The 19,558-nt window shown below is 43.5% G+C and overlaps 1 protein-coding gene across 1 annotated transcript; it reads left to right on the top strand.

Moving 5' to 3' along the window:
• The first annotated feature begins 1,539 nt into the window (after nt 1–1,539).
• On the top strand, nt 1,540–18,249 carry PRSS38 (serine protease 38). Its single transcript, XM_004420559.3, has 5 exons — nt 1,540–1,657; nt 1,961–2,123; nt 3,169–3,440; nt 17,365–17,507; nt 17,995–18,249. Exons 1-5 carry the CDS (start codon nt 1,540–1,542, stop codon nt 18,247–18,249), a joined length of 951 nt encoding a protein of 316 aa, XP_004420616.1.
• Nucleotides 18,250–19,558: the final 1,309 nt, after the last annotated feature.

Below are 19,558 nucleotides of genomic sequence, written 5' to 3'. Positions count from 1 at the left end.
AAGGAGTTTAGGATCCTCCAGAGAAGCTGACGAGCCTACAGGGATGTCCTAAAGACACTGACATCAGCAGCTCCCCATGAGTCACCTAGTTCTCTCACTGGAAGGCTCAAAGCAAACAAGCCCTGTCCACATCCCAGAGTTCCCAACCACTTTTTATTCCAACAGTCTTAATTTCAAATGGAAAAAGGAATACAAGACATCTAAGGAAAGCCTCTAACACGGAAAATAAACATCAAATCAATCAAGTTGAAAATAGCAATTTGAAGGAAATGAACTCAGCTGGGAGAAGAAAAAATTAAAAGTCATTAAGGACTTGAAGTTCCTCAAAGTTTAGACAAGAATGACAAACACATTCCATTTTATTCCTCCCATGAATCACAACAACACAAGTCACCTCCTGGAAGATTTGAAAGGTGGACAAAAGAAGGTAGACTAGCGAAGGACCTCAGGACTAGAAGAACAATTCAGTGGGGAATTCTCTGGGGTTTTTCTTTTCTCCCAAGTGTCCAACTTGGCTGTAGAGAAGCCTGCAACCTAGAACCCCTCCCTCCCCCACCACACACGAGCCCTAAGAAAAGCCAAAGGACCAGGAAAGGGTGGCCCACCATGACAGAAATCTTCTAATGACCCGCCTGTTCTTGAGGCAAACATGAGAAGAGCTGCACCCCTCTGTTCCCCAAAAGATGCTATAGAAGCTGAGTTCATCAGTGGAAGGTCATCTTCCAACCCCTTCCCCTGCAGTAAGGTGGCTCCATGGAACCTGTAGGCCAAGATATCTTAACCCCAGCATTATTGACATTTGGGGCTGGAAAATTCTTTGTCCTGGGAGGGTGTCCTGGGCATTGTAGGATGTTTAGCAGCAACCCTGGACAACCCACTAGAAACCAGTAGCACACACCCCCAATTTTGATCATCAAAAATGTATCCAGATATTACTAAACGTTCCCTGGGGACATCATCCCGGGCTGACAACTAATGCTGTGCGTCTCCCACACCCCCTGCAGGAAGGGCGGCCCCAAGCCCACACATGGGGAAGCCTCTTCTCTCCCTACCTGCAGTACAGACAACACTCCTCAGTGTCGCACGCCAGCCCCGAGGAGACCCTGAGGTGGAGTCCCCTCATCCGGGGAACATGCAGGTGGACACACCAGGATGGCCCTGCAGACTTTATGAACTGTCATGGGAACCACAGTCCGCCCAGTGGGCCAGGACATGGTTCTGAGAGCCCACCGAGAGCCGGCCGTCCAGTAGCAGCCCACCGAGCCGGCTCCACGGTGGGGACTGAGGGAGCCCGGGGACCTGCCCGGAGACGTATCCGGGGGAGGGGCGGGGGTGGGGACACCATCACGTGTCTGGGATGAAGGGCCAAAGTCAGGTGTTCAGGGCCCATCACCCTCCTGGCACCGTCGCGCTTTGGTGCCGTCACGCGTCGCGTGCCCCCGGCCCCGTCGCGCTTTGGTGCCGTCACGAGTCGCGTGCAGCGGCGCCGTCGCGAGTCCGGCGGGCTCTGGCCTTCGCACCACCCGGCCCTCTCGGTTCATGGCCGCCCTGCTGTCCTGCCTTCTCCTGTCTCTGCTCCTCCTACCCCCAGCCCGGGTTGCAGCCACTGCCCACAGGCACCTCGCCAGCAAGGGGGTCGCCTTGAGCCATGATGGGGGCAGGACCCCTCCAGGCCCAAGATGGTGGCAGGCAGGTCTGGCACCTCCTTCTCCCAGGGTGGAGACCCTGCCCTGCCCTCCCCGCCCCCCGCCCCCCTCCCATCCCCTCCCCTCTTCTCCTCTCCCTTCTGCTCCCTCCCCTCCCCGCCCTTCTCCTCCTCTCCCCTCCCCCACCGCCTCTCCCCTGCCCTTCCCTGCCCTCCTTGCCACTCCCTCCACACCAAGTCCTCCCTCCACCTTGCGTGTGAGTGGCATGCCCCCGAGGCGGTGGCTACTCAAGTAACCTATCCCTCACCCCACAGCCTGTGGCCGTCGTCACGTGCAGGGGAAGATCATAGGCGGAATGGATGCTCCTGAGAGGAAGTGGCCGTGGCAGGTCAGCGTGCACTATGCGGGGTTCCACATCTGCGGCGGGTCCATCATCCATGAGTACTGGGTCCTATCGGCAGCTCATTGCTTCGGCAGGTGAGTGGGCAGCACCAGAAGCTATGCCCATGGAGGTGAGGGGTCTGACGCTGACCACACGGGTTCCTCGGGCTGGGATTTCTCTGAGATGGGAAAGAGACCAAGCCCAGCACACAGCTACAGCCACTACAGCTTCTCCTCGTACTGGGCAGAGGGCTCCATAGAGCCATTAGTTCTTTGAGACAGATGTGGAGCCACATCATACACTGAGAGGAGAGGAGCACCTCACGGGATGAGAGGGGAGGAGCCACCTCACGGGAGGATAGGGGAGGAGCCACCTCATGGAGGAGAGGAGGGGAGACTCACCACAGGAGAAGAGGAGGGGAGACTCACCACAGGAGAAGAGGAGGGGAGACTCACCACAGGAGGAGAGGAGGGGAGACTCACCACAGGAGGAGAGGAGGGGAGACTCACCACAGGAGGAGAGGAGGGGAGACTCACCACAGGAGGAGAGGAGAGGAGACTCATCACAGGAGGAGAGGAGAGGAGACATCTCACAGGATGAGAGGGGAAGAGACACCTCACGGGATGTGATGACAGGAGGGGAGACATCTCAGATGATATAGGAGCAGAGACACCTCACAGGATGAGAGGAGAGGAGACTCATCACAGGTTGAGAGGGGAGGAGACACCTTGCAGTATTAGAGTAGAGGGCATACCTCACAGCGTGAAAGGATAGGAGACACCTCACTGGATAGATGATTGGGCACACATCACAGGATAAGTGGTCGGAAGAGACCTGCCTTTATGGGTAGCTCACTGTACACCTGATGAACTCAACATCCTGGGCAGTTCGTGGCCCCCAGTTACTTATGGGTCCCAGAATCCTCTGTGCACCCAGGTCAGGACTTCTTTTGGGGCAATTCTCCCAGAGAACCAGATCCCCACTGTGCTGCAAGGGGCTCACTTTTCCACATCCTCAGTGATAGCCTGCATACCCAGGCCACTAATCTCCTGTTGGCTCTGGGCCTATGAGCTGATGGTGGCTCCACTACCCAGGTGCAAGGCTCTCGAGCCACTGTGCCTTTGTTCTCTGTCCTCACAGGGACAGCAGCAATGAGATGTTTGATATGTACGTGGGCCTTGTGAACCTCAGGGTTGCAGGCAATCACACCCAGTGGTTTGAGGTGAATAAGGTGATCCTACACCCTACATATGAAAAGTACCACCCTGTTGGAGGTGACATCGCTCTGGTGCAACTGAAAACCCGCATTGTGTTTTCTGACTCTGTGCTCCCAGTCTGCATTGCACCCCCGGACCTGAACCTTCAGAATGTTACTTGTTGGGCCACAGGATGGGGACTCGTTTCCCAACAAGGTAAGAAAACAAAGTGCAGGGGTCAGTCCCTTTATTGTAGCTTGTGGAAGGGATGACGGCACTACAGGAAAGAAAGTATTCTGTCAGTTACAGGGGTGCAGGTATCTGGGGACTGGACTACCCACCCATCAATCACTATCTATTTCTCTGTCAATGTGGGGTTTTGTTTTATCCCTGGCTGGCTTTATTGTATACAAAGAAGTAGTTACATCTACTTGAGTGTGGAATTGATATTTAGTATATTGAGATACTAAATTTCAAAGCAGAATGTTTCTTAAGATTCTAAATTCAACTTAGAAATAATATTTTTTAGCCTATTAAAAAAAAAACCTATTAGTTGTTCTAGTTTTCTCCATAAAGGCCTTGTATTTTCTTTCTAGGTTTATACCTGGGTACCTTAGAATTTTCATGGGTATTTTAAAGATTTTTTAAATTGAATTTGTTAATTAGTCACAGCTAATTGATTCTTGCACATTTATCTTGTTTCCAGCCACTTTATAAAATTCATTTTTAGTAGCTCGTCAATTGGTTATTTGACTGTACTAGATTTTTAAAAATCATATTTCCTTCAAATAAAGGCTGTTTCATCACTTCATTTCTCATATTTTATCTTTTATATCTTTATTGTAATGGTTGGAACCTCCAGGAGAAATGATGCTAGGTCTCTTTGTCTTATTTTTTCTTTTAATGGAAATGGTTCTAATGGTTTACTATTAGGTTCGTGGTGTGGCCTGGAGATTTCAGATTGGTATCTTCTACCAAGTTAAGAAAGTTTAATGTCTGGTTTACTTATTTTTTTTTTCAAATTGTTATTGAAGTTATGCTGCTATAAATTTAAATTATAAAATTATAGCTTTAGGATGTTAAATGTAATCCCCATGGTAACCACAAAGAAAACAGCTATAGAATATATACAAATGGAAATTAAGAAAGAATTTAAACATTTCACTACAAAAAATCCATTAACACAAATGAAGACAGGAATGCAGGAAATGAGGGACCAATAAAAGCTATAGGGCATATAGAAAACAAATAGCACAATGACAGATGTAAGTCCCTCCTTATCAGTAATTACTCTAAATGTAAATGGATTAAACTCTGCAATCAAAAGACAGAGATTGGTGGAATGGATAAAAACACGTGATCTAACTACATGCTGTCTACAAGATTCACTTGAGATCCGCAGACATAAACTAGTTGAAAGTGAAAGGATGTAGAAAGATATCCTGTGCAAATGGTAACCAAAAAAGAGAAAAGTGGCTATACTAATATTAGATAAAATAGACTCTAAATCAAAAAAGGTTACAAGAGACAAAGACAGACATTATAGATTAATAAAGGTTCAACACATCAAAAAGATATAATAGTTATAAACATTTATGCACCTAATGACAGACCATCAGAATATACGAAGCAAAAACTGACAGAATTGAAGGGAGAAACAGACTTCTACAATAATAGTTGGAGACTTCAATACCCCACTCACAATAATGGAGAGAATAACCAGACAGAAGATAAGTAAGAAAATAGAGGACTTAAAAAACACAATAAACCACTTAGCTCTAATAGCCATATACAGAACACTCCACCCGACAGCAGCAGTGTACACATTCTTCTCAAGTGCACGTGGGACATTTTCCAGGATAGACCATAGGTTAGGCCACAAATTAAGTCTCAGTAGATTTTAAAAGACAGATATCATACAAAGTATCTTCTCTGACCACAACAGGATGAAGTTAGAAATCAATGACATAAAGAAAACTGGAAAATTCACAAAATTGTGGAAACTAAACAACACACTTTTAAACAATCAATGGATCAAAGAAGAAATTACGGGGAAAATAGAAAATACTTAAAGACAAATAAAAATGAAAACACTGCATACCAAAACATATGGGACACAGCAAAAGCTGTACTAAGGGATAAATTTATAGCTGTAAATCCCTACATTTGTAAAGGAAGAAACACCCAAATAAATAACTTCACTTTATGACTTAAAGAACTATAAAAAGAACAATCTAAATCCAAAGCTAGCAGAAGGAAGGAAATAATAAAGATTAGAGCAGAGATAAATGAAATAGAAAATAGAAAAAAATAGAGTCAATGAAACAAATGTTAGTTATTTGAAAAGATCAACAAAATTAACAAACTTTTAGGTAGACTGACTACAAAAAAAATGAAAGAAAAGGTGCCAATAACTAAAATCAGAAATGAAACTGGGAACATCACTACCAACCTTATGGAAATAAAGATTACAAGAAAATACTACAAATAATTCTGTGCCAACAAATTAGATAACCTATGTGAAATGGAAAAATTCCTAGAAACACTCAAATTACCAAAATTGACTCAAGAAAAAATAAAAATCCTGAATAGATTTATAACAAGTAAAAATACTGAATCAGTATTTACAAACCTCTCAACAAAGAAAAGTTAAGGACTAGGTGACTTCACTGGTGAATACTACCAAACATTTAAAGAAAAATCAACACCAGTTCTTCTCAAACTCTTCCAAAAATAGAAAAGGAAGGAGCACGTCATTACTCATTCTATGGTGCCAACATTACACTGATATCAAAGCCAAACAAAGAAACCACAAGAAAAGAAAATCACAGATCACTATCCCTTATGAATATGGATGTAAAAATCCTCAACAAAATCCTAGCAAACTGAATCCAACAGCATATTAAAAGGTTTATACACTATGACAAAGTGGGATTTATCCCAGGAATACAAAGGAGGTTCAACATACAAAAATTAATCAATATAATATGCTACATTAAAGGAATGAAGGGGAAAAAACCCACATAATCATCTCAAATGATGCAGAAAAAGTATCTGACAGGGTCCAACATCCTTTCATGACTTAAAAAAAACACTCATAAAACTAGGAATAGAAGGTGCTTCCTCAACATGATTAAGGGCATTTATGAAAAACCCACAGCTAACCTCATACCCAGTGAAGAAAGACTGAAAGCTTACACCTAAAATCAGGAACAAGATAGGATGCCCACTTTCACCACTCATCTTCTATATTGTACCAGAAGCTCTAGACAGATATATTAGGCAAGAAAAAGAAAGAAAAAGCATCCAAATTGGAAATTAAGAAGTAAAACTATCTCTCTTCACAGATGACATGATCCAAAATATAGAAAATCCCAATGAATCCTACAACTACTACAGACAATAAACAAATTCAGCAAAGTTGCAGGGTATAAGAGCAACACACACAAAAATTGTGTTTCCGTACAACTTGGATGAACAATCAAAAAAGGTAATGAAGAACACAATTCCATATCATCCAAAAGAAAAACTACCTATGAACAAATTTATCCAAGGAGGTGGAAGCCTTGTATACTGAAAACTACACAACATTGCTAAAAGAAACTTTGAAAGACCTAAATAAATGTCAAGACAGCTCATGTTCATGAGTTGGAAGACTTAATATTGTTAAAATTTCAACACTACCCAAAGTGATCTACATATTCAATGCAGTGTCTATCAAAATTCCAGTGCCTTTTTTTGCAGAAATAGAAAAGTTGATCCTCAAATTCATATGGAATTAGAAGGGGCCCTGAATAACCAAAACAATCTTGAAAAAGAAGACCAAAGTTGGGCAGACTCACACTTCCTAATTTCAAAACTTATTACAAAGCTACAGTAACAAAAACAGTGTAGTACTGGCATAAGGACAGACATATAGACCAATAGAATAAAATTGAGAGTCCAGAAATAAACCCATACATCTATGGCCAATTGATTTTTAACAAAGGTACCAAATCCATTCAAGGGGGGAAAGAATAGTCTGTTCAAGATATAGTGCTGGATATCCACATGCAAAAGAAATGAATTGGATCCCTACCTCATACCATATACAAAAATTAGCACAAAATGTATTGAAGGCCTAAATATATCATCTCAAAGTATAAAACCCTTAGAAGAAAGCTATTATGAGTTAAATTATATCTCCCAAAAAGATATGCTGAAGTCATAACCACCGGTACCCAGGCATGATACCTTTTAGGAAAGAAGGTCTTTGCAGATGTAATCAAGTTAAGATGAGGACATTAGGGTGGGCCCTTATCCAATATGACTGATGTCCTTGTGAAAAAAGAATAGATACAGACACAGACATGAAGAATGCTATGTGACAAAAGAGGCAGAGATTTGAGTGATGCACCTACAAGCCAAGGAATACAAAGGGTTCTGGCAACCTTAAGAAGCTAGGAAGAGGCAAAGAAGGATTAAGAAGGAGCGTGACCCTGCTGACACCTTGATTTCAGACTTCTAGCCTCCAAAACTATGAGGGAATAAATTTCTGTTGTTAAAGCCACCCAGTTGTAGTACTTTGTAATGGTAATCCTGAGAAACTAATACAAAAACAGTTCAAGAAACCATGACCTTGAATTTGGCAATGGATTCTTAGAAATGACAACAAAAATACAAGCAACAAAATAAAAATTGATAAAAAGGACTTCATAAAACTTTTGTGTATCAAAGACATCAAAAAAGTGAAAAGAATAGGAGAAAGTATTTGCAAATCATGTATCTGATAAAGGTCGTACTGTCTAAAGAACTCGTATAACTCAGCAACAAAAAGACAAACAACCCAGTTTAAAAAATCAAGGCTTGAACTGACATTTCTCCAAAGATAACACACAAATGGCCTACAAGTACATGAAAAAATGCTCAACATCATTAGTCATTAGGGATATGCAAATCAGTGAGGTACCACTTCACCTCCACTAGAATGGTTATAATTTAAAAAGAAAAATAACAAGTATTGGCAAGAGCATGGGGAAATTGGAATCCATGTTCATTGCTAGTAGGAATGTAAAATTGTGCAGCCCCTGTGGAAACAGTTTGACAATTCCTTAAAAAGTTAAACATAGAATTACCTTTAGCCCAATTACCATGCATAACAATTCCACTCCTAGGTATATAGTCAAAAGAATTGAAAACAGGAGTGACATCAGCAAGAAGGCAGACGATGCATCCCCCGACAAAAACAAATGGACAACTACCTACTGATGAAAATAGCTCTGGGAGAGCCCCAGAGTACAACGAAGGAGCTGCAGCAACCCGCTGGAGCATAAAAACCAAGGACAGCCACAGAGAAAAGTATAGAGAGCATTTTACCTACATCATCCTACCACCCAGTCTGCACAGCTTAGTGCCAAGCAGAGTCCCCCCAGCTGCATCCTCCCTCTTTGGGGAAAAGGAGAGTGGGAGGACCCCAGAAGCCCTTACCACCACCATGGACACCCTCGGCTTTCGCCATCAAGGACCCTGAAGTCTTGGCTAATGCTGACCACAGTTGATGAAGCTGCCCAGAGTCCATGTTGCTGTGCCCTGCCCCTAAGAAGGAGCTACATCTGTGCTCTCCTGGAGAAAGAGCTGCCACTGCACACCCCTAGGGCCAGAGCTGCTGCCACCATCCCCCAGCCCCATACCCCATAAGATTATCAGTGGGTTCCTCAGTAGAAATGGCCCTCACCTGACCATGGTGCCAGCTTGATCTTAGACTTCCAGCGTCTAGAACTGTGAGAAATAAATTTCTGTTATTTATCAGCCACCCCATCTGTGGTATTTTGTTTTAGCAGCACAAACAGACTAAGACACGAAACAACACACTCTTGAACAACCATTGGGTCAAAGAGAAGATAAAAATGGAATTTTAAAAAGTGTCTTGAAACAAATGACAATGAAAACTCAATATATCAAAACTTAAGGGATGCAGCAAAAGCAGTACTAAGAGAGAATTTTATAGCAATAAATACCTACATTAAAAAATAGACATAAAAAAGACAGAAGATTCAAATAAACAACCTAACTTTACACCTCAAGGAACTAGAAAAGAAGAACAAACTACACCTAAAGTTAGCAGAAGGAAGGAAATAATAAAGACTAGAGCATAAATAAATCAATAGAGGATAAATAAACAATAGGAAAAATCAGCAAAACTGAGTTGGTTTTTTTAACAAATAAAATCAACAAACCCTTAGCTAGACTAAGAAAAAAAGAGAAGACTCAAATACATGAAATCAGAAATGAAAGAGGACACATGACAATGGGTGCCTCAGAAATAAAAAGGATCATAAAGGTCTATTGAAAACGATCATACACCAACAAATTGGATACACTAGAAGAAATGGATACATTCCTAGAAACATACAACCTACCAACCTACAAAAAGAAGAAATAGCAAGCCTGAACAGACCAAAAACAAATGAGGAAATTGAATCAATAGTCAAAAATCTTCCAACAAATAAAAGCCCAGGACCAGATGACTTCATGGGTTAATTCTAGCGAACATTCGAAGAAAAATTAATATCAATCCTTCTTAAACTCTTCTGAAAAACCGAAGGAGGAGGAACACTTTTGAACTCATTTTATGAAGACATCATGACCCTAATACCAAAGCTAGACAAAGACTCTACAAGGAAAGGAAGCTACAGGCAAATATCCCTGATGAATGTAAATGAAACGATCCTTGATAAAATACTAGCAAACAAAATTCAACAGTGTATTAAAAGGATTATATACTATGACCAAGTGGGATTAATCCGTGGCATGCAAGGGTGGTTCAACATACACAAATCAATCAATGGGATACACCACATTAACAAAATGGAAGAAAAAATCACACAATCATCTCAATAGATGTAGAAAAAGCATCTGACAAAGTTCAATATACATACATGATTAAAACTCTCAATAATATAAGTATAAAAGGAACTTACCTCAACATTATAAAGACCATATGTGAAAAGCTCACAACTAAAAACATAATCAATGAGGAAAAACTGAAAGTTTTCCCTCTAAGATCCAGGACAAGGTAAGGATGTCCATTCTCGTCACTCCTTTTCAACACAGCACTGGAAGTCCTAACCACAACAATTAGACAAGAAAAAGAAATAAGAGGCATCCAAATTGGAAAGAAAGAAGTAAAATCTTCTCTGTCTGCAGATGACATGACCGTATATGTAGAAAACCCAAAAGATTCAACAACAAAAAAAACCTGTTAGAACTAATAAATTCAGTAGAGTTACAGGATACAAAATCAACATACAAAAATGAGTCAAGTTTCTATACACAAACAATGAATTATCCAAAAAGGAAATTAATAAAGCAATCCCATTCACAATAGCAACAAAATGAATAAAATACTTAGGAATAAACTTAACCAAAAAGGTGAAAGACTTGTACAGTGAAAATTATAAAACGCTGATGAAGGAAATGAAAGAAAACAAAGATCAGTGGAAAGACATCCTGTGTTCATGGATTGGAAGAAAGAATATTGTTAAAATGTCCATACTACCCAAAGTGATCTGCAGATTCAATGCAATCTCTTTCAAAATCCCAATGACTTTCTTTTTTTTTTTTTTTTTTTTAAAGATTTTATTTATTCATGTTTTTCCCCCCAAAGCCCCAGTAGATAGTTGTATGTCGTAGGTTCACATCCTTCTAGTTGCTGTACGTGGGACTCGGCCTCGCGTTGGACGGAGAAGTGGTGCCTTGGGGCGCGCCCGGGATCCGAACCCGGGCTGCCAGCATCAGAGCGCACGCACTTAACCACTAAGCCACGGAGCCGGCCCCCAATGACTTTCTTTACAGAAATAGAAAAAAATTCTAAAATTCATATGGAACCACAAAAGACTCTGAATAGCCAAAGCAATCTTGAGCAAGATGAACAAAGCTGATTTCAAAAGTATAGTACAAAGCTACATTTCCTGATTTCAAAATATATTTCAAAGCTACAGGAATCAAAACAGTATGGTACTGACATAAAAACAGACATATAGACCAATGGAACAGAATAGAGAGCGCCGAAATGAATCCATACATCTGCGGTCAACTGATCTTTGACAAGGGTGCCAGGAACACGCAGTGGAGAAAGAATTGTCTCTTAAATAAGCAGTGTTGGGAAAACTGGATATTCACATGCAAAAGAATGAAATTGAATGCTTATCTCATACAATACAAAAAAAAAATCAACTCAGAATGAATTAAAAGATTCAACGTAAGACCTGAAACTATAAAACTCGAAGAAAATGTAGGGAAAAAGCTTCTTGAAATTGGTCTGGGCAATGATTTTTGGATATGACACCAAAAGCACAGGCAAAAATAGACAAATGAGATTGCATCTAAGAAGCCGCACAGCAAAGGAAACAACAGAGTGAAAGGCAATCTACAAATGGGAGAAAATATTTGCAAAGCGTCTATCTGATAAGGGATTAATATCCAAAATATATAAGGAACTCGTACAACTCAATGGCATAATAATAGTGATAATAATAACCCAATTTAAAAATGGGCAAAGGACCTGAATACACATTTCTCAAAATAAGACATACATATGGCCAACAGGTACATGAAAAGGTGCTCAACTTCACTTATCATCAGGAAAGTGCAAATCAAACCACAATGTGATATCACCTCACACCTGTCAGAATGACTATTATCAAAAAGACAAGAGGTAACAAGTGTTGGTAAGGATGTGGAGAAAAGAGAGCCCTTATACATTGCTGGTGGGAATGTAAATTGGTGCAGCCTTTATGGAAAACAGTATGGAAGTTCCTCAAAAAATTAAAAGTAGAACTACTTATGATCCAGCAGGCCCACTTCTGGGTATATACCCGAAGGAACTGAAAACAGGATCTTGAAGAGATGTCTGCACTCCCATGTTCATTTCAGCATTATTGACAATAGCCAAGATATGGAAACAACATAAATGTCCATTGACAGATAAACAGATAAAGAAAACGTGATATATGTATATATTATATATAATGGAATATTATTCAGCATTAATAAAGAAGGAAATCCTGCCATTTGCTACAATGTGGGTGAACCTGAAGGACATTATACTAAGTGAAATAAGCCAGATGCAGAAAGACAAATATTATGTGATCTCACTTTTGTGTGGAATCTAAAATAGTCAAACTTTTAGAACCAAAGAGTAGAATGGTGGTTGCCAGGTTCTAAGGGGAAGGGAAAATGGAGAATGGCCAAGGGGTACAAAATTTCAGTTATGCAAGTTGCATAAGTTCTGAAGATCTAATATTCTACAATGTGACCATAGTTAACAATACTCTATTTTATACTTGACATTTGTGAAGAGGGTAGATCTTAGGTGTTCTCACCACAAAAAAAAGAAAGAAAGAAAATGGTAACTGTATGAGGTGATGGATGTTAATTAGCCTTATTGTGGTGATTATTTCACAGTGTATATGTGTATGAAGTCATCAAGTTGTGCACTTTAAATATATACAATTTTTAATTGTCAATTATACCTCAATAAAACTGGGGGGTAAAGAATTGAAAACAGGTATTCAAACAAGTGCGTATACACACACATTCATAGCAGCACTATTCAAAATAGCCAAAAGGTGGAAACAACCCAAATGTCCATCAATGGAAGAACTGATAAACAAACTGTGGCATATCCGTACATTGGAAAACTAGTCAGTGGAATAAAGCACTGATTCACAAATCTTGAAAACATTGTGCTCAGTGAAAGCAGCCAGATGCAAAAAGCCACACGTCATGTGATTCCATTTATATGAAATATCTAGAACAGGTAAATCCCTAGTGACAGAAAGCAAATTGGTGGTAACCAGGGACAGAGCTCAGGAGTTCCTTTGGGGTGGATGAAAATGTTTTGGAACTAGATAGTGGTGATGGTTGTACAACATTGTGAATGTACTAAATGCCACTGAATTGTTCACTTTAAAATGCTTAATTTTATGTGAATTTCACCTTAATTTTTAAAAATGTGCTTCGATAACAGAATTTTTGTAATGAACTCTCGTCCTTCATGTGAGAATGCCTTTATTCTGCCTGCTTCTTATATCTGCATTTTATTTGATATAATTTACATATTGTAAAATCCACAAATCTTAAGTGTACACCTTCCTTTTCCATGTAAATACTCATGAAACACTCAAATCAAGACAGAACATTTTCATCTCAAAAAGTTCTCTCTTACTGCTTTGCAGCCAAACCCTTTCTTCTAAGGCAACTCTTATTCTGATTTCTGTCCCCGTTAATTACTTGTATGTTTTTGGATTTCATATAAATGAAATAATAGAGTATGTACTCTTTTGTGTCATGTCTGCGAGTTTGATTCGTGTTTTGCATGTACCATTAGTTCTTTTTCATTTATTGTTAAGGAATATTTCATTGCATGAGTATTCAAAATTCACTTGTCCATTCTTCTGTTGACTGACACTTGGGTTATTGCAATTTTGGGCTGTTGTGAATAAAGCTCTTAGGAACATTCTTTTGCGACTCTCTGCACATGTGATCTCTTTGCCCTTGGGTGCACACAGAACAGTGAACTTACTTGGTCATGCAGTTCTGAGAAACTGCCAAGGATTTTCCAAAGTCGCTGTACCATTTACACTTTCACCAACGATGAATAAGAGTTAAAGGTGTATTTGTCTGAAGTAGTCTTTATTTCACTTTCATTTTTGAAAGATAGTTTCACTAGATATCAAAATCTGGGTAGACAGTTTTCTGGTTTGTTTGTGTTTGGCAGGAGGCTGCTTCATTTTCTTCTGGCCTGCATAGGTTTTGATGAGAAACCCGTTGTTCCTCTTATCCTTGCTCCTCTGTAGGTGATATTTACCCTTTCTGTCGTCTTCAAGATTTTTTTAACTTTGCTTTGCAGCCACTTGACTCTGATGTTTCCAAGTGTGTGTATTTGTTTTATTCTGGCGTTCTCTGAACTTCTTGAATCTGTGGTTATTGTCTTTAATTTTGGAAATTTCTTCACCGTTACACGTTCACATATTTCTTCTACCATGTACTCTCTCTCTCCTTCTGGGACTAATTCCACTCGTTACGTTGTTTGCTGTTGTCCCGCAGCTCTTCGGTGCTCTGTTCTGCTTTATTCCCCATTCTTTTTCCTTTTGTGTTTCAGTTTGGATAATTTCTATTGACCTATCTTCAAGTTCACTGATTCTTGCCTCGCTATGTCCAGTCTGCTGATACACTCATTCAAGGAATTTTTCATCTCTGATACTATGTTTGTATTTCTGGCATTTCCAATTGATTCTTTTTTTCTAGTTTCCATATCTCTACTTAAATTCTTATTTTTTTCATGCATGTTGTTCACTTCCTAATAATTTCTTTAACATTTCTATCATAGTTATTTTAAAGTCACTGTCAGATACTTCCAACATTTAGGTCATCTCTGGGTCTGATTCTGTTCATGTTTTCTTTCTTGACAGTGGGTCCAGTATTCTATTTCTCCCTTTTGTGTGTGTGTATGTGTGTCTTTTAAATTGTGGTTGAATGCCAGACATTAAAGAAGAACATTTAAGACTGAAGTCTTGCACCCAAAGGTAGACATTCCTCTTCTTCTTCCAAGCCATTAGTGGGACAGGGCAGGTCCGAGTCAGGCTCATGAGAACTTGGCCTGGGCCGTGGGCTCTGTTGTTGCTCTTGCCTCCTTCGGTGCACACAGGCTTCAGGTCCCTCTATGATAGGCTGCTACGACATTATGCTCAGTATGGGGCCTGGGGTGTTTCTCTGTTCCTCTCCACCCTTCACATCAGCATCTCTGTACCTGTGAGGCACAGTCTTGCCCTCCCTCCAAAGGAAACTGCTGTTCTTGGCGCTCACTGCTAGGCTGGTGTTGGGGAAGGACAAGCCCCAGGTTCCCTGGTCCAGCCTCAGTCTTAGGCAGAGCTATGGGCCTCAGCTTTGGAAATGGGCCTCTGTGTATCCCTCCTTCTGCCTCCAGGGCAGCTGAACTCCGCTTTGTATCTGTGGTGGCCCCTGAGAGGATCCCAGCCCTGCCTGGGAGCAGACCTCCGGTTTCACTGGATCCCAGCCCCACCCCCAGGGAGCTGACCTCTGGTGTTCCTAGCGTTGGTTCTTGGGCCCCAGAGGCTTTTCCAGGGCATCAGGCTGTTTCATGTCTTCCCCCAGAAACAATGTACCTGTCCAGGCCCTGGGGGCAGGAGTATTTGTTGCCCTTCCCAACCAGCCGAAGACTTCTGCTCCACATCCAAGAAGGGAAGCAAGCTGTGTTCTTGCAGGTCCCAGTGGCAGCTGGCCATCTCCTGAACACCTGCACTGAGTGCTCTTTCTGGACCCCTGCCCTGCCCCCAGCATTTCTCATGGGCTCGCAGTGGAGACCGGGGGAGAGGCCTACCAGTGAGTGCAAACCTCCTCTCTCTGTGTTCCCAACGTTCTGCAGTAACACACAGGCAGCACTTGAAGGAGGCACTGACATTGTAGCTGACCTCTTCCCACCGTCTTCTGTGCTGCACTCCTTCCTTCGTACTCTGTGCAGGGCTCATCACCCTGGTCCTCGGTGCGTCTGGTTCCGTGGGGCATCCGTCCATGTGAACGTGACAGGGTGTTTCACCACACCTCTGCACTGTCTTCACACAATGTCCTGGGTGGTTAACGGGACTCTCCATTCTTGACTGCGTGGAACTCAGCATCCTGGCCCCAGCTGGGCTCTGGGAACTACAAAGTCCAGCCTGCCATCCTCTTCCCCTCTGTGGAAATGTACCCTGTGCACACATGGCTCAGGGGCCAGCAGCGGACTATGGGCTCTGGGCCCTGGCGTGCCCTCGGGCTCCTTCTTTCTGGAAGGCCTTCCTTCTGGCATCTGCTTTGCAGATTCAGCTGCCTGTGTTCCTCCTCACACATTGCAGCCCAGAGACTGCCCCAGGCAAGAAGACGGAGCCCTTGTAGGCCTCACCTCTTCTGTTCTCTTTTCCCAGGGGCCAGCCCTGCCCTGCCTCATATCCACTGGGAATACAGTTGCCTCCTGTGTAGACGCATTTACTGCTTGCTTATGGCAGGAGAGAAGTCTGCTCCCAGTTACCCCATGTGGCTACAGTGGAAGGCCTCTGGCAGATTTTTAACTGACTCGGTAGTTCAAAATATTTCCTAACTGCATTTTACTGGGCAGCCTCTTCCAGCACCACAAACCTTGAGTTTGTGGACTCTCTCTATTGCTCTGCATTCCTGTGTGCACCACCTAATTCTTCCGTGGTCCTCTCCTGATGTTACCTTGCCAACACAGCCAGCAGCAACCACAAACACTGCGGACATTCTGCTTTCCATCGTCTTCCTTCCAGGTACACATTTGTTAACTCCAAAATTGACTCCCCGGTTGCTGCAGGCTACACCTTCCCCAAATACAGCCCCCTTTGATACTCAGTTGGATGGGTCTGCAGCCTGTGAGAACAGCTCCTGTCCAGTCAGAGCCAAGCCCGGAGCCATGGGACCCATTTGCACATTGGTCAGGGAAGAGCAAGGTTTCTGGGACCAATTACTATATTCACCAGCATAGATGAGGGCAAGGCGGGTGACACTTGCAAAACACAGAGGCCCGTTTCTCACACATACTCTGTGCCAGCCACTCAGTCACTGGGGACTCAGTGACAGAGGCACGTTTCTTGCACACTCTGTGCCAGCCACTCAGTTACCAGGGACTCAGTGACAGAGGCACGTTTCTTGCCCACACTCTGTGCCAGCCACTCAGTCACCGGGGACTCAGTGACAGAGGCCCATTTCTTGCACACACTCTGTGCCAGCCACTCGGTCACCAGGGACTCAGTGATGGAGGCACGTTTCTTGCACACAGTCTGTGCCAGCCTCTCAGTACCAGGGACTCAGAGACGGAGGCCTGTTTGCACTCGAGCTGCAGCAGTAGGAAGGGAATGGGATGAAGTGTGTCATGGCTCCTACAGCTCCCTTAGGATGTGTCTCGTGACATTTATATTCACACTTCCTTGACCAAAGCCTGAGTCCCCACTGCAGAGAGGGGAGCCGTGTCAAAGCCCAGACCACGTGAAGGAGCCGCCAGGGTGAGCCCACTGGGCCTCAGGCTGGGGTGGGCCCTGGGAGCAGTTTTAGGACGACCTCTCACAGGGTCTGTGCTCCTTTCCGACAGGCAGCTCTTCCAACCAGCTGCAGGAGGCACAGCTGCCTCTGATCCCACTGTCCCTGTGCCGGCTGCTCTACGGAGGCACGTCGCAGGTTCTGTCGGACATGCTGTGTGCCGGGGAACTAATGAACGTGAAGACTGTGTGCGAGGTGCGTCCCACTCAGGGGCAGGGGCCACGCCTGGGGCTTTCAGATGTTCATCTGCTTTGAGCTGGAGTAACTTCTACTGGGTGGGTGAGTGGTCCCAGACAGCTGGTTCGTTCCCCTTTGGCGCTCGGGAGCACATTGCCATGCGGCCATCGGCTGAACAAGAGACCCCAGAGTGGCTTATGTGCAGACAGGACACAGGCTCCAGTCCGTGTCCAGTGCCCCATGGACCCCAGTGCTGGCCAGAGCAGCCCAGGGCTCCGCATCTGCCTGGGGCCATGCCTGCTGACTCGCCCCGTGGCACCCACTACTTGCAGGATAGCGCCGTGAGCACGGCTCACCTGCAGCAGAGCCTCGGCACTGGTGAGGTGGGCTGTGTGAGTGGCAGGGCCCTGGCCCCGGCCCCGCAGGGTTGGCAGTGGGTCCCCCTCGTGCAGGAGGCGGCAGGCCCTGAACTCCCTCTTCACAGGAAACTCCTCTTTCTTTCCAGGGTGACTCTGGGGGCCCGCTCGTCTGTGAATTCAACCACATCTGGTTGCAAATTGGAGTAGTGAGCTGGGGCCGCGGTTGTGCCTACCCCATGTACCCTGCAGTTTATGCCCGCGTCTCCTATTTCTCAGAATGGATTCGTTATCACATGGAACACACACCCCCACCTACTCAGCCGCTCCCCGCCCTCTCTTCCACTCCGGGGGCCGCCGTCAGTGTCCTTGTGACCACGCTGGCCACCCTGTCAATGTTGTGAGGGCCGAGGCCCCCACCCCGGCTTCCTCACACTGCATGCCACTGTCCCTGCCTGGCTGCTGGCCAGGCCCAGATGTGGGATTGGGAAGGGGTTGATCCAGGGCCACAACCAGGAAGGCAGAGCCATCTCACCACGGAAGGGCCAGGGTGCCCGGGAGAGCAGAGCACCTTGACTGAGTGCTCTGGGCACCTGAGATTTGGTAAGATATTAAATGCGAAGCGAGTGTCCTAGAAGTCCTGCGTCCATCTTTCCACCTGGAGCGCAGGCCCCTCAGGCAGATGGTGCGTCCATCGCCCGGAACTCAGCAGCCTTGTCGGGATGACAGGCAGCAGGGTGAGAGGGCAAGGACCAACCAAACTGCAGCGTCTTAGACAGGACGGCCCCACAAAGACCAGTGTCTGGGTCCTAAATCCACGTGCCACCAAAGCCAGGGCCGAGGGAGGGTCCTCATGTAATACTTAGATCTGTCAGATCAAACAGTTTTAAACACTTAAACATCCAATTCAAAAAAAATGGAAAACATCAGCTGAGAATAGATACACAGAAAGAACCAAAAAGATAAAAGCAGAAATCAATGAGCCAAACACCAGGAAAACACTCATTTTAAAAATCTGGTTTCTGAAAAAAATCAAAAAGTAGGAAAAGAAATCACTAACCTAATCAAGATAAAATCAAGACCAAGAATACACAAAACAAGAAATGACAAGGGAGAAATATCCATTAGACACAGAAAATTTAAGAAATCATAGTGATATTGTATAACTATGTAAATAAATTTAAAATGAAAAGTACCACTTTTTAGGAAAAAAATAATTTACCAAAACTAACCCCAGTAGAGCTAGAAGGTTTAAATAGACCAAATTCCGTAGAAGAAATGGAGAAATTTAAGCAAGAACTACCCTCCCAGGAAAAGCCCTCAGCTGAGACAGTTTCCTTGGGGATCCCACCAACCGTTCCCCACAGGCGGTCCCAGTGCTGCCCACACTGGTCCAGACAAGGACAAGGGACGAGAGCATCCAGACAGCCCCTAGCAGCACGTATGTCTGTATGAAGACATAAATCTGGTCACACAGAAAGAGATGAAGACAATCCAGCATATGCATTCAAAAATCCTAGTGAAAAATTAGCAAACAGAATCCAACTTTATTTTTTAAAAGTAGTACATTGTAATCAAGTAGGATTTATTCCAGAAATGCAAGGATGATTAAATGTTAGGAAACCCGTAGATACCATTCACCATATTAATTGCTTTGCTAATGAGAATAATATTAATGAAAAGGCTTTTAACAAATTCAAAACTCACTTCCAG

This window comes from Ceratotherium simum, chromosome 4, assembly GCF_057802395.1.
Source record: "Ceratotherium simum simum isolate JZ-2026a chromosome 4, ASM5780239v1, whole genome shotgun sequence".
Classification (NCBI taxonomy): domain Eukaryota; kingdom Metazoa; phylum Chordata; class Mammalia; order Perissodactyla; family Rhinocerotidae; genus Ceratotherium; species Ceratotherium simum.
The sequence above is the reverse complement of the archived record's forward strand: the minus strand, read 5'-3'. Positions and strand labels throughout refer to the sequence as shown.